General features: G+C 40.7%; 2 protein-coding genes across 7 annotated transcripts; one reads left to right on the forward strand and one right to left on the reverse strand.

Moving 5' to 3' along the window:
* The first annotated feature begins 505 nt into the window (after window positions 1-505).
* Window positions 506-2880, forward strand: LOC108230749 (40S ribosomal protein S27-like). Its single transcript, XM_017407227.3, has 4 exons — window positions 506-643; window positions 1052-1160; window positions 1244-1354; window positions 1438-2880. The coding sequence occupies exons 1-4, from the start codon at window positions 638-640 to the stop codon at window positions 1464-1466; spliced, it is 255 nt and encodes an 84-aa protein (XP_017262716.1). The 5' UTR covers window positions 506-637; the 3' UTR covers window positions 1467-2880.
* tpm4a (tropomyosin 4a) lies at window positions 2231-22408 on the reverse strand. 6 transcript variants are annotated; one of them, XM_017407223.2, is made up of 9 exons: window positions 22090-22402; window positions 20768-20893; window positions 7702-7835; window positions 7472-7589; window positions 7319-7389; window positions 7154-7229; window positions 6199-6261; window positions 5910-5979; window positions 2231-3524 (listed from the first exon to the last, which is right to left on the reverse strand). In XM_017407223.2, the coding sequence occupies exons 1-9, from the start codon at window positions 22201-22203 to the stop codon at window positions 3442-3444; spliced, it is 855 nt and encodes a 284-aa protein (XP_017262712.1). In that variant the 5' UTR covers window positions 22204-22402; the 3' UTR covers window positions 2231-3441. The 6 variants fall into 6 exon arrangements, with proteins under 6 accessions (XP_017262712.1, XP_024859707.1, XP_017262714.1 ...); XM_017407224.2 differs by lacking the exon at window positions 2231-3524 and adding an exon at window positions 5120-5340 and having other exon boundaries at window positions 22090-22408; XM_025003939.2 differs by lacking the exons at window positions 20768-20893; window positions 22090-22402 and adding an exon at window positions 17546-17581.
* Window positions 22409-23252: the final 844 nt, after the last annotated feature.

Here is a 23252-nt window from a genome sequence, read left to right on the forward strand (position 1 = left end):
ATACCATTCAGTGCAAAAAAGATTATGTAGGTCTAAGAATAACATAAGCTCGCTTTTAGGAAAAAAAAAACAAAAAAAAACAAGAGGAGCCGGGACTGTCGAACAGCTAGAATCAGACAAGAATGGGACATTTTCCTCCAAAACCACCAGCAGCTGCTCTCCTTAGTTCATAAATGTTGTTAAAAGAAGACAAGCTTCACAGTCTCGACCCATCTTTTTAAAGATATGTTGGCGCGATAAAATTCAAAATGACCTTTTTCCTAAAAAGAAAAAATACAATTTCTCAGTTTAAACATTTGATGTGTTCACTTTTGTTCCATTGTCAATAAAATACGGTTTAATTAGATTTGCATGTCATTACATTTTTGTAATTTACATTTTACACATCGCCCCAACTTTTCCGGATTAGGGGTTGTAGTTTTTACCCCTTGGTCAGTTTTGTATTTTATGAGTTTAATATTTAACATGGATCAGCTGCTCCTCCCCTGAACAGAAATACCTGCCTGTTCAGCCTCCTCCTCCAGAACATCCAGACTCATCAGACCAGAAAGGAGAAGTAAATCTGCTGGTGGACTCAAACTGTGATTTCACATTCTTATTTGTATTGGACAGAAAACCCCAGGTGATCTGAGAAAACATGCCTGTAAGTAAAAATGTATTTTTTTTTTTTGTGGGTTTGTATGTTAAGATTTGTACAGACTCTCACAGAAACCTGCTTAAATTGTCTTTTAAAATGTAGATATGCAATGAAATGCAATTTAATGCCAGAAGAAAATAAATGTTTTTTTCTTTTTGCATGAAGATATTAAACAGTGGATTTTTTTTTCCATCTATTGTATGTATTATGTAGTTATTTCAGTGTCTGTAGGTTTGATGAGAAGCTGAACTTGTCTGGACATGTTTGTTTGAGTAATTCTTTTATCAGACTCTAGGGGGCAGTAATACACAACACACAGTGGTACAACTGTGATCTTGAAGCCAGAAGCCTTTCAGTAAATTCAGAACAGTCAAACAATAAAAACCTTAAGGAATCCTCTGCTCTCATTTGCAGCTGGCTAAAGATTTGATGCACCCCAGTTTAGCTGAGGAGGTGAGGAGACACAAGAAGAGGAGGCTGGTGCAGAGCCCCAACTCCTACTTCATGGATGTCAAATGCCTAGGTAGCCATTACACGTGAGCCTATCATGCACAACAAGTCGTCACTCTGATTCCTAATATTCTTGTGTCTTTACCAACACTGCAGGCTGCTACAGGATCACCACCATCTTCAGCCATGCACACACAGTGGTGTCTTGTCCAGGCTGCTCTACGGTCCTCTGCAGGCCACGAGGGGGCAAATGCAAACTAACAGCAGGTGGGGCAAAGTCACAGAGACATAGCTTCATGTTGTGCATTCAATAAGACACTAATTTTATTTTTTTTTCCTCGTCCACACAGGCTGTGCTTTCAGGAGGAAATGCTCTTGAGCTGCAATTAAGCCTAATTATCAGCAGGATGGATGCAGTAGAACGGACTAAGACCGAAAGGATCTGAGCTGTTCTAGTTTGCAAATCCTTAATGGGAAAAAAAATATTATCAAGGCTTGCTCTTGCTAAATTTAATCTGCATGTGGATTTAAAAAAAATATATAGCAAAAGACTCATTCAATTAAATACCAAATGGTTTTGATCTTTTAAAGTACAGTTCTGTAAAAAAGTTTTGATCAAATAATCTCTTACCTGTTTCAGACAGCTCTTTGAATGAGCTCAGTTTAATAAAGTTTAATTATAATCATATTGATGAGCTAATGGCTAGCCAGAGTTGGACCAAGAGCAACATGGACTTCTGCCGTCTTCAAATTATTTGTAGTGGCATCTTAACATTTCTAGTGCTGCGGTCGCTCGGTGCTGCAGTCCTGTAATCCTGATGCTGCAGGTTCAAGTCCAGGTTGCAGCAGGAAAAGCATTGAGCGTAAAACAATTGCTAAATCTTTCATGTGGGTTTGCTCGCTGTGGCAACCCCAGAAGAAGGCAACAGCTAAAAGAGCAACCAACAGTATACCATTCCTGCTGAACTGCCACAACGTTTGTAAGATCAGCTGTTTTAAGAAGGCATCAGTCCACGTTGGTCTTCGCCCCACTCAGACCTAAAGGTTCTCGCTGAATTGTATGAAAATCAAGGCTGACGTCAAAAAACACCACCTCCTTCTCCACTCCTGTGAAAGAAAAAAATAAGTCAAGTGAACCAGGACTTCTGTAAAACATTTATTGTGTGGACATGAAGGGGAGGGTGAGGGGGGGTGCTGAATGAACTATTTTAAACAGAAGGGTCTCAATCAAATGTGAGGCAGCCTCCGAGGTCCTGACGTGATGCGGGGACCACAACGCAACATTGAACAATAAAAACAAAACAAAGAAAACAATTTGTCATGTGTTCTTTGGTTTTGAGATTTCCCCTGGAAAAATAAAACGTGTAAATGGGAAAATAAAATAAAAAAAAAAATCCAAGAAATACAACTTTATCACATACCTAGATTTCTTCTATATACAATAAGTATCCATGATTGTGATGGAGCCTCCAGTGGTTTGGGGTGAAGCTCGCTCATGTATTACAGCTAATTTGGTAAATATTGTCTACATTATGGCAAATCTTGGCTATATTTTGGCATGTTGTTGGCAAGAATACAGTTAGTGGTCTTGTCAAACTGAAGAAAAGAGAGAACAAACTGGGCTCCTCACAAAAGTTCCATGCACTGTCGATATTCAACACGGCAGCCTCACGTTGGTCAAAGTTGGGCTGAAGAGGCATTAAAAGCTGTTCAAGTGTAAAAAGGTATAAAGTAAATGAGCAGCATGTGCCTTAATAGTGTATTTTTGACTGAAATCTTTCAATCAGGCCACCGTGCTGTTTAAACCCGAACGAATTTAGGAGCTGAAACAAGCGAAAATTCCCTCAAGGATTTAAAAAGAGAACATATAAAGGGGAGAAAAAAAAAAGTTGAGTAACTTCATATCACCATAAACTGGAATATCAGAGCTGCACTAACGCAGCCTGAGTGAAACCCATTGCATCCTGTAACCTGTGCATGATCAGAGAAATAACACGTGCACGGAAAATGTCAAATTAAGTCAGTTTCAGTGAACTGGGATCAAATATGAGGCTTCTTCGGGTAAATTTATTGCCAATTATTTCTGAATACTTGATTAAAAATTAGTTCTGGAAGTACTTTATGCAATTACAAGTGAAGAGAAAAAAAAAGCAATGGATTCAAAATAATTTTTCTGTCTTTCAAAAGAAAAAAAACAAAACAACACCAAGGGACAAGCATTAAGTTAATCCCCCCCCCCCCTTTTTATGTGGGGAGTAAAGATTTTGCAGCTCGAAACACGGAATGGAGTCGAATGTTTGGTGGAATGTTAACGACGGGCTCATCCTCTCCTCTTCCTCTCTCCGAGCGCGGGTTTATAAGCTGTTCAGTTCCCGCATGGTCTCGTCCAGGGCTTGGTGCATGCCCAGATTCTCCTCTTTGGCATGTGATAATTTCTCTGGAGAGAACAAGAAGAACGCCACATGGTGAACTCTCAACCACCAGCTAATAAAACTGCTCATATCATACCGAGTTTAATCTCCTTAAAGCATCCCTTGGAAAAATAAAAAACTGTTTAGAGAGGACTGCTTGACTGGGCTGATGTTTTGCATAAGCGCTTTGGTTAAGCTGTGCCACATGCAAAACAATTTACCACCACAGTGCCTTTCATGCATAAACTAATGATGGTTAGATGACTGTTAGAACACAATAATAATAAGTTTTGTGATATGCTGTAGAGGAGTTTGTAAATCCTTTAGATCAAGGCTGTACAACTAAATTGCTCATGGGGCCACAGTTACTCAAAGCCAACAGCTCAGGGGCCGGACATCCTGCAATTATTGTCATTACCTTAATTTAATTTACGATTTAAAATCTAGTTTTATTTTAAATGAGCTCATTGGCTCTGCGGGCCAGATGTGGCCCCCGGGACACCAGTTGAAAAGCCCTGGTTTACATTGAGGTGACCAGGCATCCTGCGTTGTGTGCGACTGCACAGCAAGGAGAACGTCCTGCATTCTGGTTGCTTTTTAAGAGTTTTTCTAATACAGGACTTGGCTTAAATCCAGTGACTGAAGACCGCAGTGAAGGCTTTCATCAGAGAGGCTGTGATTGGTGTCAAACTTTGTCCACGTGGGGCGAAGCGCAGCTGAACCGCTCGCCGTCTTTGCTGCCTTTAACTCAAACTAACTTTCCAACTCGGGAAATTTGGAAAAACCGAACAGTTACAAATAAACTGTACGTTTCTGTGGACTGTCGTGGAAGTGGTCAAGAAGAGAAAGTGAAACTACAAAAGTAACTGAAACACCATAAAAGAGAGGGACCAGTGCTTTCTGGAGTGTAAAAGTGTTAGACACAGCTTTCAACACCTCTACAGGCTCAGGAAGACAGATTTATTATAAACTGTACACTCTGCACACAAGAGTAACATCTTAGAAAAGATGACCTTTTTTTGTATGTTATATTATGAGCTTCCAGTGTTGACTGGATACAGACTGAAGCGATTTCAGTTCCTCATTTTTGTGTTGGACTTTTATTTAATCTGACTCACTTTTAAAACACCAGTTAAATATGGGAAAGACCTAAAGCTGTGACCTAACCATTTCAGCACAATACTTCTATGTATTCTGCACTATTTTATGCAATTTGGTCAGCTTCATTGTTGAAGTGTAGAAGGTTTATTGGCTGGATTAAAACACACAACATGCAACTAAAATTGTTTTGTAGGTAATGTGGTATTTAAATTTAAATATATTTCAGCACTTGAAAATTAAACACTGAGTTTATAACGTTTAAAGCCAGAATATGTTTGTTTAAGTTAGATGTCCAAACTTTGACAACCTTTTGTTAACGTTTTGATCAAAAAGTCAGGTTTTAGTAAAGACTCTTAAAGGGTCACAGTTAGTAAAACCATCATGAATATAAAAATGCTCACCTTTTTTAACTGACGAAATTGGATCTTTCATTACAAAATAAAGTCTAAATCCTAAACTTTGCTGAGGTTTTTCTATGCCATTACATATAACATCAAGAACAGAGACAGATGCTGCAAAGTAGGAAACAAAAGAGATTTTAATCAAGTATATTTTTGCAAGGCAAGATAAGCAAAAGGCACATATGATTGCAGAGATAAATCTGAGCAACACAGAGGCACAGAAGAGAAAGGTGAGAGTCAGCAGCAGCAGAAGATGTCTAAAGAGATGTCATGTCATTGAGGGCATGGTCCAGCTCCTCACTAATGGCCTTGTACTTCAGTTTCTGCGCATACAACTCATCTGGAGGTCAGAGGTCGACAGCGAGTAGCGGCAGAGACGGCAGCGACACAAACAAGCCACAAGCAGCAATGAGGGAGACAGATGGAGGCAGAAAGGAGCAGAGGGAAGATAAAGAAAAAAAAACAGAAAATGAGTCAGGCTTTTAAAAGATGCAGAAACGCTTGAATTAGTGAATGATGTTTAATTAGGATCACCAATCTTTTTGCTAAGTGACCAAACCTACGCCTGATTTCAGTGTCTCATAAAGCTGCTCCAATAACTCTATAAAGTCAGATCCTTGTGGTTCATCGACTAAATGATGCTGACCTACAAAACATCTCTGCATGTTCTGTCCTCGGTGCAGTGTGGCTGACATGGAGCACTCGAGGGTCTCTCAGTAAGATTCTGTCCACTACAAAAGCTTGTGAGGATTAAAACGTACAAAGCAACACATCGAACTGACTAACGGTGAATGCGTCCTGATGTGCAGATGATTGGGTGAAGCAGAACGAACATTTTTCACTGTTTTGTAAAAAAATAAAATAAAAAGAAAGACGAACGACAACACAAGAATGCTACTGGTCTCATACCTTCCAGGTCGTCGATAGATTTTTCCAGTTTGGCCACTGTTCTCTCTGCAAACTCCGCTCGGGTTTCAGCCTGGATGAAGTTCAGACACATAGAAGTCAGCGAGTCCAAACCAATTATCCCAGCATGCATCACTGGAAAGGCTATCAAAACTCTCTTGCTAACCCCATGCAGTTAAAAAGAAAAGAGCCACCTGATGGGTTCACATTCAAAAAATTAAGCTAATAAGAAAAAGCATTTTTTATTTCAGCTGTTTAAATTGCTTATAGAAATGATCAAGTATACGCTCACCTCCTTCAGTTTGTCAGTCAGAACTTTGATCTCTTCCTCATACTTGTCCTCTTTTTCTGAGTACTGTTGACAGACACATCATCAGTGGCAGAAACACAAACATGTTTTTACTTGCTTTCACTTGGAGGTGCACACAGCAAGAAGATTATCTTAAAAAGGTAATGACCGAACACGGCGATGTAATGCGTGAAAGGCATGAAACTGGCAGAAAGGCGGTTGTCTGTTCTGGGAACAAGTTGGGCTGTGATGACATCCGAGACATGTCTGGCTGAATACAAAATCAAAAACGCACCGGTCTTTTGCAAAAAACAGAAAAGTGGTCAGGTGTTTAACCTGGCATGCTGTTGCATTGCATGTCTGAGCTTGGGTAAAACTTCGACAGAGACTAAGAACATAGTCCAGGTTTCTGCAGTTCACACAGTGACACACCTTAACTAACCTCAGTGTCACAGGCTCAGTGGATAATCGTTAACACACAGCAAATATTGATCTAAACAGCTGCATATCAAAGGAGTTCACCGCTTCACCTGTTTTCATCCAAACCCCAAAGGAAAATTTGTGATCATGTAATAGGCCGAGCATAATAGCATAATGATACACAGACATAATGGAACTAGTATAAAGCAGCACTTTATTGATGTTTTATCCCCTCTGAGGACAGTTTACCAAAATTACTGTCCACTGAGCCACGAGAGCAGCCCAAATTACAGGATACATGGAAGTGAAGATGACTATGTGCAGGGTGCCAGACCTGGAGCTCACTGCAGACATCACCGTTTATATTCAAGTTGTTTACGTGAGTTTATGAGTGTTAAATCATACTGTTAGGATTTTAAAACAGGGACGCACTGTCACAGAGGTGCCAATTTCAGTTCTGGCCAAACTTGATTTCTCTCTAAGAACAGTAGTTGACATGTTAATTTGTTTCTGTTGTTGCCATGGATATCACCCTCACCTTCTCAGCCTGGGCTTCTAAGGACTTCAGGTTGTTGGTCACATTTTTCAGCTCCTCCTCCAGGTCACTGGCTTTACTGCGCAAAGAAAAAGAAATGAGGCTTTAGTTGGAAAGCAGGACGTTAGATCATCTGTGTGTTTTTAAGTGTGTTCTATGGCTTTTTACCCTTCAGAAACCTCGGCCCTCTCCTCAGCTCTCTCCAGCTCTCCCTCCAAGATCACCAGCTTACGAGCCACCTGGGACAGAAAACAGCAAGTTTTTTTAGACTCGGACCACATCAGAGTGGGCCAGATGCAGGTCCTGCTGTCGAAGCCTTACCTCTTCATATTTACGGTCGGCTTCTTCTGCAATGTGTTTGGCCTCCTTCAACTGCATCTCCTGGATCTCCATCTTCTCCTCATCCTTCATTGCTCTGTTCTCAATCACCTTCATCCCTCTGATCGGACAGGAAGCAGAGAGGGAGGAGGACAGAGTATTTTTTTTAAAAAAGGAAAAAAAGACATAGGCAGTTGTTTGAGAGCGACAAAACCAAGCTAAAAATAACAGACCTCTCGCTCTCATCTGCAGCTTTCTCGGCCTCCTCAAGCTTCTGCAGCGCCGTGGCCAGTCTCTCCTGGGCTCGGTCCAACTCCTCCTCCACCAGCTGGATCCTACGGTTAAGAGCTGCTACATCACCCTCTGCCTGAGGAGTAAAATGGAGAGGAAGAACAGACCTTTAGTCATCAGGTTCTCCATTAAACATCCGCTCATTCACTCCACTCCCTACTATGAAACAACAAGAGAAGTGAGAAAACTGGAGGAGTAAATTGAAGGGAGAGAAGAGGATTTAGGTCCTGTACCTCCTTTTTGATGACTTCACCCACTACAGTTTGAATTCACATGTTACAAGTCATATGTGTGCTTTGCAAAGCTATTTGCAATTATTTATTAAAAACATGAAAAATAAAAAGGTCACTCAAATCCGCATCGGGTGGGTTAAGGTTAACCTGAACGCATTTGGTGGGTTAGGATTAACCAAACCACTTGTCTTTTAAACAGAGGAGACAATCTGCAAAACAGTCTCATCACTCTTTGTTTTGTTTTGATATGCTTATTTAAAAAGGTGCCCAAAAACTAAATTTAAGTTTTATTGCTTTGTTATTTTAAACAGAGCGTATTTAGCACATTTTTGTATTTTCTAATGATTATTTCGCACAGCAGAAATAACGTTCCCAAGCCTGCGGGGATGTGCAGAACGGCACAAACGCGTAGTCTAAGGCCTAAAAATGGGCCTTCTTCAGAAATCTTCTGTTAAGAATATTCAAATATGACCACAGGAGCATAACCGCGCTGCTCTGACAACAGGGAAATCCTCCGCCTTATCATGAAGTCATTTTAATCATTCGTCACTAAACTGTCTGAGTTCAAACAGACTGCAACTGAGCTGTGGTAATCCATTCTGCTTGCTCTTGTTTCACAAATCAATAGTAGATGAATATAGGACCTCCCATAATAATGCACCTGATAGAAACATCTGAAGACTGCAGAACGCTCCATCTGAATGAAAAGCTTGCACAAAAGTCCATTTCTGGTGGTGAAGAACGCAAAAGTCAACCAAGCAGGCAGAGAAGACTGTTGATTTCTTTTCCTCATCTGGCCTTAGTAAACACAAGCTGGGAGAGGAAGAAGAAAGCAAACAGACAACAAAAACAAGGTTTATCAAACCATTATCTGCCAGGGAGCCACATTCAAACTAGGTACCAGCCTAACACAAACTAGTCTCTTTGTGCCTTACATTTTAGCTTTGGACACACAAAATAAAAGCTGGAGCTCTTCCTGATCCTGGCTATTGTTGGCAGAAGCGGCCATTTAACGAAAGAACTATATTTATTCAACTGTTCCAATGCTGAACTGTTTATTAAAACCTACAGTAATCACAAAGGTTTAGACCTCTTCCCTAAAAGGAAAAACTAAACAACAAACAGGTGGTTATTTTGTAGAGATTCCTCTGGGCAGAGTTACAGGGCAGTATTTAGTAGGTCAGTGACTCATTCGCTTGTCATAAGTCCAGAAGTCAGTTCAACAGTCGAGGTGCCATTCAGTTTGCAGGTCGGTGAGTCATTCTGCAAGGCCTTTGGTGGCACTGAAGAAAAAAAAAAGGCTAGCAATGAGGAAGAAAGAAACCACAGAGAAGAGCTGAGATCACAGTGAAGAAGTAGTCTGAGCTGAGAATAAATAGGCATTTATACCAATCCAGACCTCTGTCAAATTCATATTTCAGGAAATGAAAGCATGGTTTCCTGCTTGTTGGCAGCTGGCGATCATTTTATACGTTTTTCTTCATCTTGTCTCCATTTTAACCGACTGTTGTCAAATCGGTCAGTGTTTCCACAGATATTTTTACCCCCCTCATTCCCCCGTTTCTACATCCAAAAGTGCCAGGGGAGGCCACTGATACGAGGCAGGAAATGTCTGTCAGACTATCATTAACGTGTCTTACAACAGTCAGCATGACAGAGGAAAACCTAGCCCAATACTGAATGAATTTTTTTTTAAATGAAAGGCCAATAAATCTTTCAGAACATCTTGAATTCTCATCAGCCCGCTGCTCACACAGGTCAGCATCTGTCGACACCACATCTGGCTGGTGAAAAATGTTGCAGGGGGATTCAAGTGGAGCCTGAAATAACAGATAATGTCACTTTCTGCGTCCTGAATAAGGCAATGTGCTGGGAAGAATACGGTCCGCGCACAAACAAACAGGCTATTCATGCGCTTCAGGTCAGCCACGCAGCCACATTAAAAACACGCCGCAGCTCTGAAAACAGACGCTGTCATTCTGCCAATTCCTGCTCCTCTCTAACAAACACACTCACCGGCTCAATTCCTGCTTCGTGAAAAAATAAAAACACAGACAAAAATCTGCTAATACCACTGTGATTATGGCATGTCTAAACTCACTGGTATCTTATCTGTCATCAGACTCACAATTATGATGGGGGTATCCCCCCCCTCATGCACAGAGACATGCTTGTGTTCAGTTTACAGTACAAGCTGCCATGCCTCTAAGATCGATGAACAACCGAAAAAAAAAAAATGGCTGTAGTAGGAACCGGCTTTTCTGCCACCTCGAAAGGACTGAGCTTTTGTATCTGTTTGACATTCAACCCAATGAATGACACACTACAAATGAGGATCTTAAAAGAAAAAAAAAAGAAAGAAAAAAGGTGACAGGAAGTTAGCTGCCCCACATCCTTTCATTTCCGCCCTTTGATTGTTTTGTTTTTTTCTTTCAAAGCCAATAGTCTCTCCTTGTCTCTGGCCTTGCCTCTTCCTTTAGCACCCACTTTGCATTCTCTGACCGCCTGGGACACACACACACGCTGCCTTATAAGGCAAAAAACTATGGAGAATGTTTGTGGTGGAGTTAAGATTGTGACAGACGTGTATACACACACACACACACACACAAAGGGAAAGATAGCCGAGGACGTGAACGCTGCTCTGGTATTATCATGGCTTAATATGTAACACCAGTTCTACCTGCTTAACATTTCCTTCTGGAGCTTTTAGTGCCCTGATAAAGGATGTTTAGCTGTCACAGTCATTCTTGTCGGAGCTAGTTAAACATTTTGGGAAAAGAAATAGAGTTAAATGATAATACTGATCAACTCGTGGCCAGGAAAACTACTTCTAAACTGGTGCCACTTCTTTACTGGTCTGACACCAGACAAAAAGATATAAACACCAACAACAATAACAATAATGAAATATGAGATTTGGAATGAATGTGACGTCAAATTTATCTTGCAATAGCGTTTTTATGTCAACATAAAATGTAGTTTATGAAATGCTGAAATGACATCATGTAAGTGAATGCTGCCCTATGTACTTTTTAAAGTAGAATTCAATCATCTGATCTTTCTGGCATATTAAAAAATGACTAAGTAGAATAACTGACTGTGGTAAAAGTGGTATTTATAATGATTTTCACACGCATGAACATCTGGGATGTTCTGGATGAGCACACAATTTAATCGGGTCCGTTTCTGCGAAGGATGCTCACATGAGCCTTTCCTGCTAAAGATGAGCTCACAGTTAAAAATATTTGGGTGCAGGGAAGCATCTCTAGGAGCTCACGAGAGGCACGAGATGACATGGGAATCTTACTTTTTGCTTTACAGCTCGCTGAGAACGCCCCACGAGGCTTCTTGATCACCATTCTGTACATGCGCAGTGCTTCATAAAGAACGCCATAAACACTGAACTAATCAGGTTCTATTCTTCTAACAAGATGCCCCCAGGACCTTGTAAAGGGAGGGAAGAGGAACTCGTATGCTAAACAATGGTAAACATTTTGTATAATTGCAAATTACTTGTTTAATCATCTTCTGATGGTGCCGACTCCATTTATAAACCCCAAAAATAATTAGGACAGCTGGTTGAGGTAAGGGCTTGATGAATTAACCTACTTTTGATAAACTCTAGGCTGAATATGAACATTTAAATCAACGTCTTCAGGCTACATTCAGTTTTAAACAAAACAGGACAATTAAAACCACTTTGGAGCAACGATGGGAGAATCAGGATGACTTAGACATTTTTGAAGCCCCAAAAATACGCCTAATCTTTATTAATTCTTGTGCATTTTTTCCTTTGCGACACAGCACAGTTCTGTTCAGAGTGACTTCAGAAATACCTGAGTGTATTACATACATTAAAGACCAGATCAAGGACAAATGAAAGAGGAATCCAATTACGGGCTGATTCCAGGGCAGTGGGTTAATGAGCGGCACAATGCTGCTGGGGTTCAGGAGAAGTTATTCCTGACTCTAATGTTGCTACGCTCCATGTGAATGTGTGCCAGAGACAAAAGGCATGCAATCTCTTCCCATAAATATATGGCATGCAAAGACAGGTGCATGAATTATAATATGCAAAAAAAAAAAAAAATCATTAAGCAACCAGACAAGAATTACAAGGAGAACTCTCCTAAGGCTAAATGTAATTTGCTCCCATAAAACAGTACTGAGGGAAGGGATAATAATCCGATGTCTATTTCTGATCAGAGGCACAGCGCAACACATTTATAAACTACATTTAAAGAACCCTTAAAACATACTGATAACACTGTACAGAGACGTTAAGGCTGAGATGTTTTGCAGCCTTGTAAGCCGGCTCTACGCAAACCCATTATTCACACTCTTTACATCTTAAAGACTTTACAGCAAATGTAGCTTTACTCGCCCTATATATACAACTTTATTCTTGTCCGCATTTGAATGAGAACCCACAACCTTAGCTTGCATAATTAGCTACGCCGCAAACATGGGGGGGGTGTTCCCCCAGAATGGCAGTGACCGCCAGTAAGCATCAACATGTGGTCGTTATATTTGGAAACTTGTGCTATTCTCAGTGAGCAGGTCCAAAGAAAACACTGAAATCAGGAAGTAACTGGGTTTTTTTTTTCCCAAAAACTCAGCAAGAACTGGTTATAGAATCTGCAGAAAACCCACAGGTCCAGTCAAAGCAGCAAACGGACAAAATGCTGTAGTGGACTTGAGACAACTAATGATTTGAAGGATGTTGCACTAATGATAATCACAATTAAATAATAATAATAATATGTTTCCTTTTAGTTAAATGTGAGGAGGCTCTGAGTCACTGAAATTTCCCCAAAAAATTGAAGATTTTTTAATCCCGTTTCACTGGGAACTTCCATTAGCAGCCGAGCCTCCTGCTTTAAAGAAAAGCCGTTTTTGTGGTTAACCTGGTTGTGTGACTAATCGCCGCACGGACACAAGAGGCCAGAAACTGCAGCTGAGGAATGCGTGCAGACGGATTACTCCAAAAAAAAAAAATTAGGTGGCTATTTGCCCAGGGTGCAGTATGTTGGTCCATTCTGCTGAAACAAAAGGAGAAAGTCATGAAGGTGTGTAGCATGTGCCAGATTTAAGCAAAGATTACTCCTCAAAACATCAGTTTCCACTGCAGCGCCACAGACACAATCAGACCAAGAACTCGAGGGTTGAGGAATTTTTGAAAGTGCTGTTAATCTACAAAACGCTGGTGTGTGTTTTCACCAAGCAGAGATAAGCGTAGACTCCATCGGAGATGCTCATGTTTGATGTGAGCTTGGCTGGTATTTCATATCGTCTGTTTGGTTTGTTCTCATGATTAAATTGAACACACTACTTCAAAGAGTATGAAGCAACTCAGGAACGCTTCACCACCAGTTTTTTTTTTTCTTTTAACCTGAACTGAACAACTGCTTTTCGATTATAATACGAATATTATGTTTATATATAAAAAGCCATTTAGACAGATCATTTGAAGTTAGTAACTCTCTTGCTTACAAGCGTCCACTCAAGTCGAACACGACCATCTGGGATGGACATTAGCTAACTACACCACACACACCAATCTTCCTGTTGATCGGGGCTGGAGCTCAGGGACAGGAAGTGTTCAGAGTAGAAGCACAGGAAGTGCTGGACCAGAGTCGCCAGACGACATCCTGGGAGGGGCGGTCAGGACGGGGAGCACCTCAGTTAAGGGTTTGAGTCACACTTCCTCTTTCACTCAGATCTTACAATTAGACGTGACTGTCACAAAAACTGCGCTCCAGCACGCTGTGGAGCTAAACACAAACCGTCGCCATGGAGATGACACCAAAAACGCTGAGCAAAGCAGCTGAAACTTCATGTACAAAGAGGACCTACATTTTGATAATTGAGCTCTTTGTTGTTTTTTTTTGTTTGGTCTTGCAGTTTATCACTGTTTGACTATTTAAAAGCATCAAGTGAAAGTTCCACATTATAAAAAGCCGCAAATCTGGTTCAACCAGGCTCCTGGCGGGCTCAAAGAGAGCACAAATGATTATCGTTGGCCTGACTCAGTGTGACAGCTGTGAAAACCCAACAGCTCATTGAGAGTAATGGCTGCAAATAAACACGTCAAACAAAGACTAGATCATCATCTCCGCGATCTGACAAGTGGTGCCGAGCAGCACCGAAACTCCACGAGAAACACCACCGAGCAATTGCTTTGAGTTTTTTTTAAGCGACAGATGTGGCCAGCATTCCCCTAATGCCTCCACATTTTCACATTCACCGGACTCAGCAAGGTTCCTGTTTTGATCTCTCTGTGCCAAGGGTGTTTTTGTGCAAAGGAATGGCTCCAAGTTGTCGTAATTACTCACATGTGGAACCAGACCAACATGGCCACAGAAGCGCACAGAAGGGAAATGTGCAAAGTCTTAAAACTGCTTCTCCGCGACAAACCAAGTTTGGGATTTTGTTCCGATTTTATGCCCTTGACAGATAAAATCCTTTAAGATTTGTTTTCTTATAAACACACGAGATAAGTTAGCAAATGTAAGGGGTTCAGATCATGACGTAATCCTTAGTTGTGTCAGTATGTCTGTATGAGAACGATTACTCACAAGCTAGGCAAACGCCCAGTTATCAAATTAAAAAAGGTGTGCTGAAAGGTGGTGTAACAGANNGGGGGGGGGTAAGTCTGACAGCAGACCTGCTCCTTTCATCAACCCAGAAGCCACAGCTTCACAGCCACACCTTCCCCTCCCACTCTCCTTCAGTCTTCGTACTCGTCCTGTAATTTAACCAGCTCCATAAAGCAGGCCGGGGGCCGTTGCCAAGCCGTGCTCCCTTTTTACCTGCAGCTTCTGGGTTAAATCGTAAAACTGATGAGGCCAGAGCCAAAAGGCAGGCAGGTGGCACGTTGGGGACTTCTGGCCTGAGAAGCCGCTCATTTGTGGGCTTTCGACAATGGCACGCTGTCAATTTCGGCCCGGGTTACGCAACTACGGCTGATAACACAAGTGTTGAAATGTAAACACAAGAAAGCGGTGAAAGATATGGGTGTTACTGATATTCATTTGCGCCGGTGTACGGCTGAACCAACAGCTCATACGAAACCACCCTTCACAGCTTCAGAAGTCAAATGTCATTTAATGACCTATTTAGGATGAGAAAGCTAGATGCCCAATGAGCCAACCAGGTGAAATTTCTCAAACTGCCACTGTGAATTCCTATTAGACAAGAAGGCTTATATTAACACACAGTATAGATATTTTATACTATCTGCAGGGGTGGCAAAGCCTGATGATCACAGCATTAAAGTGAAATTCTCTCTAAAGTTGGTCCTTAAACTTGTTCAGCTTTGACTAATAAGCTGCTAAAGTCGCCATAGTGTTAGTACAAACAGAATTTGCATAAAACATTGAGGATCTGAAGAGTAAAAGTGATGAATTAAACTTCACAGTGCTGTCTACGTGGTCTTTCGCTCCACTCAAGTTTTCGAGCGGCCTGTAGCTGAGACGCCACCGCGCATGCGCACCGACATGAAGGAATCCTAACTTTTTTTTTTTTTTTTTCCATTAGAGACCAACGCCTTGCATTGTGGCACAATCACGCCCGCGAATGAATCAATGACATGAGCTAATGAGACGTTTTACAGCCCGGTCTCTGGCAACACACAGGAAGAAATAAAAAAAAGCGAGTAAAAGGCTCTGAAAGAAAAAAAAAAGACAGAAAAACTACAGAGAGGTTGTCTCACTTTCTCTCGGAGCTCCCGTTCACTGTCCAGCTCTCTCTGTAGGACCTGAGCCCGGTCCTCTGCTTCGTCGGCCTGCAGCTGCAAAGTCTGAATCTTTCTCTTCACAGCATCCAGAGAGTTCATACCGGCCATTGTTCACTGTTTGGCTACTTAAGACTACAAAAAAATATACTATTAAGACTATTTCTGGGTTGTGCAAACTACCGCTTCCTACTCACTTGGTTAACTCAGTGTTATAATTAAGAAAGAAAAAAACTACACTTATAGCTGCTTTACAGAGAAATAAAAAAAATACTCGACGTACGTCCTTAGACAAAAATGAAAAATCGGAATGTAAATAAAAAAAGGATAGTTTAAGTCCAGCCAAACAAAGGAAAAAAGTTAAATAAAGGAGGAGTGAGAGTGTCCAGGTGAACTCCAAAGGGTTCTTCTGCTCTGTAGGAATGAGAGGTTCATGGGCAGATCAGATAATTGTCCTCAGGAATGCACGAAGCAGGTTTGGTCCGGGGTTTGAGGAGGAGCAGAGGCGGTGTGTGCGGCGAGGAAGAGCCGAGAGCGCCGGAGAGAACCGGAGAGGGGGAGATTAACGCGCCGGTGACGTCACGGGGCGGGGCCTAAATGAGGCCGTGCGTAAAAAAAAAGCTGATCCCTGCGCCTGACGTGACCGGGAAGGGAAAGAAAAGTCACGTTTTGAGTGACTTTAAATGCATAATGTTACTACTTTTGTCTGTTAAAAATCTCTGCCAATCCATATCTGATTAAAAAGTTACTTTTAACAAGTTAAAGAAAGTAAAGTTTATTCACATAACTAATCCAAACAGTTTATGAGCGTAAAAGATGCAAGAAATACTATAAAATTACAAAAAAACTACTTGTAACTCTGACCAAAAAACAGCATGAACCTGAGTAATATTTACATCTAACCTGACAACATAAAATCGTACTTTTTTATAGTCTTCCAGTCCAAATATCTTCAATAGCACTCCCATCTTTTCAGTCTCACAAGTAGCTGAATGTGACTCATGTTTTTACTACAAATGTTGTTTAACTTTCTGAAGCAGGAAGGAGTTCTGTGCATTTATTGGAGATGACAGATTTTAAGGCATCAAAATATGATGTGCTAACATATTGCAAGTTATTCTTATAATAAAGAGAAAAACAGAAATATGGACTTGAAGTAAGTAAAGATCTTGCCCCTTTGGAAACATTTAAGAGATAAATGGCAAACAACCTGATGGATAAAACTTAATAGTTTTAGCTTTTGTCTTAATTTTAAGGCTGAAGTAGATGATATTTAGTACAAGAGATGATAAAAATGGCTGTTTCAGTTGTAAAAGTTGCAGACCCCTCCTCAAACTAAACGCTCATCCCAATAAAAATGTCTTCAGCTGCTTTTTAAAAAAACTCAACGCTGTCAATGCATCGTAAAAACAAAGGGACATGCAAACGCTTACAAAGCATTTTTTCTTATGACAACCTCACTCAGTTTATCCTGCCTCATACTACTTTTTCAACCCAGAAGACTTAATCTGCAGAACTGTTATATTGTTTATGTTAAACAGCACCAATTTAAAGCTCACCTACCTCCAAATAGTTCACATAAATGTTAAAATCAAGATCACAGCAGTCTAAATCTATCAATAAATGTCAGTTCAAGTAAGTCTTTTACAGTTGAGTCAAAAAAATGACTCATTATTCAACAATTAGGATTAAATGAAACTGTTCAAATTTCTGGTCTTTGTAAATCTTTAGCTAAGTATGAATTATAAAGTTTTCTACTTTTCAGTAACCATGTGTCTGTTATGAAGGAGAAGGCAAACCAGCGTCTTTTCTCACCTGTCTGCATGCCAGGGACATTCATTGTATGGGTGTAAATCAGATTTATGCTCCATTCTTCGTGTTTTTACTTGCGGACCCTGTCTGTGTTTACCCTCATCATCTCCAAATTCAGACCCGATGTTTGCAGCACGAGGAAAACCTCTCACAGTCAGCCTCGTGTGCTGATTGAGCCCCACTCCCTGATTTGCCCCTTGCACCGGAAAAGCTGGAAGCATTGATTTCATTAGACACAGGAGTGTGGGACTTTCTGTTTGCCTTAGCTGCATTCCTCACATACCAGAGTTCCCATGCCTGCTCTCGGCTTTCTCCACACGGATGGCCACCACAGAGCAGCTTTCCCTGGAAAAATGTAACTGTTGCTGCTGTGAGTCGACTGAGCGGTCCCACCTTCAGATCTCTGCAAGCTGCTCATGCTGTGGAAAGCTCTGGTCTGGTTAGCTTGAGCTAACAATAAACAGAGATGACCTAAATATCAGCATCACTGGTTTCATCCCACCTTATAAAACATAACTCCTTGTTCATTGATTAAATACCCTGGTAGCCTCTGGGTTTTCTTATCAGTTCTGTGTGTGTGGAAGTGTAATGACTTGACTGCTGCCTCTAATAAGTGACATGTGGAGGGAAATTTATGGAGCTGGAGTGGTTCATCGAAAAAATCCAAGTTAGCATCCCTTTTTTTTTTCAAAACTTGGATTGTTTGGTCTATCTTTTGACTTCGAGTTGCCCAAGAGTGGAAGCGACACCTATTCAAGTACAACCCAAAACCTTCGCAAGACTGTTTTCCCGGGGCCCACTTGACCTACTTTCTATCCGCGAGGCTTCTCAGGACTGTTTTCAGAGTTTATTTAAGATAATCCGGCGTGTGTCAGACTCCAACTGTGTGTCTGCATGGCAAGAACTTCCTTTGTGTGTACAAAGTCCTGAGCTGCATTTCCTTGGGATATCCTCTATAAGATTCAAACAAAGAAACATCTTGGTGAAACACTGAAAAGTTTTGTTTTTGTCTTGACTCTTCAATTTGCTCTGTTATACTTTAGGAATGATTTGCTGGATTCTTATCTGTTGTTGTTGTTGTTGTTGTTAAAATGTAATTTTGTTGATGAACTGGTGTGGGCATTTATCTTGAACCTAATAGATTCCTCTGGACTTTGATTAGTTTTGACTTCCTCGCTTTGCATTTCACACACAAACACTGTCACAAGCCATCAAACACACTCTTGTACACACACGCACTGTTAAATGCCAGAGGATCTGACAGAAATCCTGCGCCGTGGTTTGCGGTGATGCCTGCAATCTAAAATATGACACGTTTTTCCCCCTCATATAACGCTGATTAACTACAGAACTGTCTGACTTAATGTTCTGCTTGCTTTACCAAATTGTTTGTTTGGACAAAAATGTTCTCTCAGTTCAAATAAAAGATGAGATTCCTGACATCCACTTGAATCAGGACAGATTCTGATGAAAACAAGCTTGAAAATATTACTAATAAAAAACTGTGCCTTCAGGTTTTAGAGACAAGTCCCAAACCTTTAGAGATTAAATGGCTCTGTGGGAAACGCATGTACCTAATTATTACAGGATTAAGAAATAATCCTGTAAAATGGAAATAATAATTAGATTTTAGTGCTTTTTTAAAAATGGCCTGTTGTGATTTTTTATATTACACTATACCTGCAGAGCACTATTCAGCAGGAACTCCTAACCTTCCAGAAAATAGCACAAAAGTCATATCAAAAGCAAAAATATCCTTAAACTAATCAAATAAATATACAAGATAAATGTTTTTTATAACAGTTTGGCTGTTGTATAATATTGAATCAACATAGCTGATGCTGTTTTTGTAAAAAAAAAGTCTCAATGTATACTGAGCTTTCTGAAATGTTCCTTCTTCCCTGACACGTTTGTTACAATAAACAATAAAATGTAAAATAACTGCTTTAAATTATGGTCATGATGTTGTTATTGTCACACCATCCAAACACTGAAACATAAAGAAATCATTGGGGAGGGACACACTGAATGTCAGGATTATAAAATGAAATCTAATGTGTGGCAGCGACTACCTCCAAAACAGTGTGCTGCTCTGAAAGACGTGTGTGTGTGTGTGTGTGTGTGTGTTTGGCTAAATGGATTACAGTTTAACCATGTGCTCATCTTTCAGGAGCGGCTGCACAGGAATGTAACAGTCTCTGAAGTGGATCAAAGTAAAGCCACAGCTGGAGCAGACTCAGACAGTCCACCTGTGGAATAATAGGTCTTAATGTGTGTGTGTGTGGAGTGTGTGTATGTGTGTGTGTGAGTGTGAGTTTGTGTGTGTCACAAAGCAAGTTATTGATGACAAGAGCACAAGCCTTGAGTCAATATTTAAACTCATGTTGAAGATTCAGTATTTGAACTGACCCTTAGGGTTGGGCAGTCACGCCGTGTCCCTTCAACGACGCTCATCATAAAAACTCTGATGTGAAGTTTATATCTGCCGTTTATGACCTTGCAAATGACAGCAATGAGAAACTGAAAGTCGCAATTATGCTGGTGCCCGAAGAACGTACTTTCTGCACAGCTTCTTCTAGTGCCAGTCCTGTTGTGTGGCACCATTTTCTCTGTTGTGACACCTACTGTTTAGGAGGAGGATTGCACTAAAAAGCAGCAACTCTGCAATGTTGGCATTGCAGTTAACTTGTGCCATGGTCAATGTGCAGATATATATTGTTCATTTTTGTAGGTCTTTGAAAACATTTTATGGCAGAGCGATCATAAGTTATGTAAGTTATGGTCTGTTTATTATCTATCATAAACTTTTGTGATATTGCAGTGAGTTTAAGAGCGGAGGCTGAACAGGAGAGGACATTATTTTTTGTTAAGTTGTTGGTGTGCGATGTGATAGCAGGAAAACGTCATTATTGTGTGTATTAAAAGCGTTTGAAATGTCCCAAACTCCATGCAGCAATGAGACAACATGATAAGAAGTTCTTTGAACATATTTTTTGTGATTTTTAGGCTTGACCACAACTCTGATGGAAGTGGGTCAGTTCACGTCTACAACTGATATGACAATGAATTGAATGGAAACAGTGATAAAACTGACTTTATATGCCTGAGAGAAGGTCTGACATGGCATATCTGATAGAAATAACTAAAAAAAAGTAAAAAAAATAAAAAAGCCCAACCTTTTTGACCCCCCTGTCGGTATGTATGAGTGTGTGGCCCTTTACTCACATCTGCAGCTTTTTTCTCAGACAGTTCCAGTTTTTCCTGGGCATCTTTCAGGCCCTCAGAGAATTTGTCCAGTTCATCTTCTGTCTGCTTCAGCTTCTTCTGGAGGTCCAGCAGCTCATCCTCCAGCTGCAACAGGACAAATAAAATTACTTCTGTTGTGCGCTGCTTGCTGTGGCCATCGCTGACTGCACTGATCAGCAACTTTGTCTGAACTTTCTATTCATTTGTATTTTTTAGTAGATGAGTGTTGCACCCAGCACAGCCAAAGTTTTAAAAGTTACTGATGAAACAGCTGAGGCTGATTTGACAGTCTAATCGTACTTATGATATTTGGTATTATTTAAATGTACGCTATCAGTCTCTCTCAATACGAACCTTTATGACACCTATCTGTCTCCCCACACACACACACACACAGAAGGTTAAGTGTTTGTCCTAATCAGTGTTACCCTCAGAGCCCATAAAGTACTCTCCTGGTGCCAAAAATACAGCTGTTATCAGTGATAACAGATGTCTGGATACAAATGTCTAATGTGTCTTATTGTGTGTATACACTTTACATTTGCCTGCATATAATGGCATCCACTCAGTAAAAGACTCCATTAATTCTCTTTCACCACTTTATCCTCCTTAGAAAACAGGTCCAGTTCCTGGGTGGTCTCAGCACCAGAAATGACGCATATCAAAGCTGAAGCTCTGTGATGACTTCTCCTTTTTTTGCCGTAAACAGCATTAATACAAACTCACATTTTCCAAATTTGGCTTGTTTAGTTTTTATTGGTGACTTTGTTTATGTTAAACGATTTCATACCATGAAAAAGCCATATCGGTGCGTGTGCAGGACCAAAAGTTTAGTTTATCATTTTGGCGTGCCTTATTTACCTTATTTTTTAATTAAAGCAACTAAAAGGAAAGTATCATCTGTGAGCTTTCAACTTGTTTGACTCTGAGTCAAAGCAGAAGGAAACAGAATAAAATTTTAAGTGATAAGATGATAAGGTATGTGGAAAGAGAGGAATCAAAATGAGCGTGATAAGCAAACTTACTGCTCTAAAAGTATTTTTGAACTGCTTCCCTAAAGGTGTGTTTCATATGATATCAATAACAAAATCTGGATATAAAGAGAAAAACCTTTAAAGTAAAGGTTGCGGATATTTTCAGTTTTTTGGCATTTTTATTATTTTTAATTTGTTCATTCAGATGAGTTTTTTTGTGTCACATTTGTGTTTTTCAAACGATGACCATGAGTATCATCATCAATCTAGTGGGCTTGTTTATACTTTATGCTGGCATCACTTCTGACCCGTCTGCGTCTTTCCCACCTGTTTGCATTTGTCCTCCGCCGCCTTCTTGTCCGTCTCTGCCTGCTCCGCCCGGTCAATGGCGTTCTCCTTGTCCAGTTTCAGCATCTGCATCTTCTTCTTGATGGCCTCCATGGTGGCGGATCAGTGCAGTTCCCCTCTGAGATGTGGTAAAAGCACCTTGAAAAGCTTTATGTCCAGTTGCGGCGAGATGCAGGTGGCTGAGTCCTGCAGCACAGAGAGAGCTGCAGTCCAACAGAGCTGCGGGGAAACAGTGAAAAAGAAAGAGACAGAAAAGGGAGAGAGAGGAGGACGGAGACAGAGAGAGCAGTGAAAAGAGATGGAGAGCGTGACCCTATAAGGGTAGTTATTTAGGCTGCAGCAGAACCTGCCTCCTGTCTCTGATCGACCTCTTCTCCTCCTCTTCCTCCTCCTCCTTCTCATGCTGTGTCCTGCAGAAGCTCAGAACACATCCTTGGCTCCTTTCATCCCTCCAATCACCACTCTGCTTTCACTCCATCCTGACTCCCCGACTATCACTCTCCTCGACACACACTCCACCCTATCAAACCAAACGGCCTGACTGCACTTTTCCACTCACTTACTCTGCACTCGCAGCCAATCTCCTTATTTGGGTTGCTGCGTTCCCACAAAAAAACACAGATATCAGACGGGCAGGTCATGTTTCCACATTTAACCTCCCGCCAATGGTTAAGTTTCCCCCTGGCACACAGTGTCTTACAGTCGGGCCTTTTAAAAGTACATGTTAAAAAGAGGGGATTGCATGAAGTGTGAAGAAAAAAAAGTTTCCATACTTTTAATCATGATGTCACAAGGCATTGCCCAGTCCAGATCTACTGATATAAATAATCTTGTTGTTTTTCTAAAAACAAAAAAACCCCACAACTATACCAGGTATAGAAAGCAATTCCAAACCTAAAAACTATATGTCACTCAGACCTCTGTTAACTTACAACCCTCTCAGTCTGTAAATGTGAGCCTCTATCACATCAATATATCAAAGCTGTTTTGGTTTTATAACTGCATGATGTCATTCAGCTACTGTATCCTTGAATGTTATAAGTGCGTGATCACGAAGAACAGGAAAAGATGTGAAACACCCTCTGAAATATAGGAGCTAACAGTTCGGTGCACTTTGTATTTGAGTTTTACATATATATATA

This window comes from Kryptolebias marmoratus, linkage group LG24, assembly GCF_001649575.2.
Source record: "Kryptolebias marmoratus isolate JLee-2015 linkage group LG24, ASM164957v2, whole genome shotgun sequence".
Classification (NCBI taxonomy): Eukaryota; Metazoa; Chordata; class Actinopteri; order Cyprinodontiformes; family Rivulidae; genus Kryptolebias; species Kryptolebias marmoratus.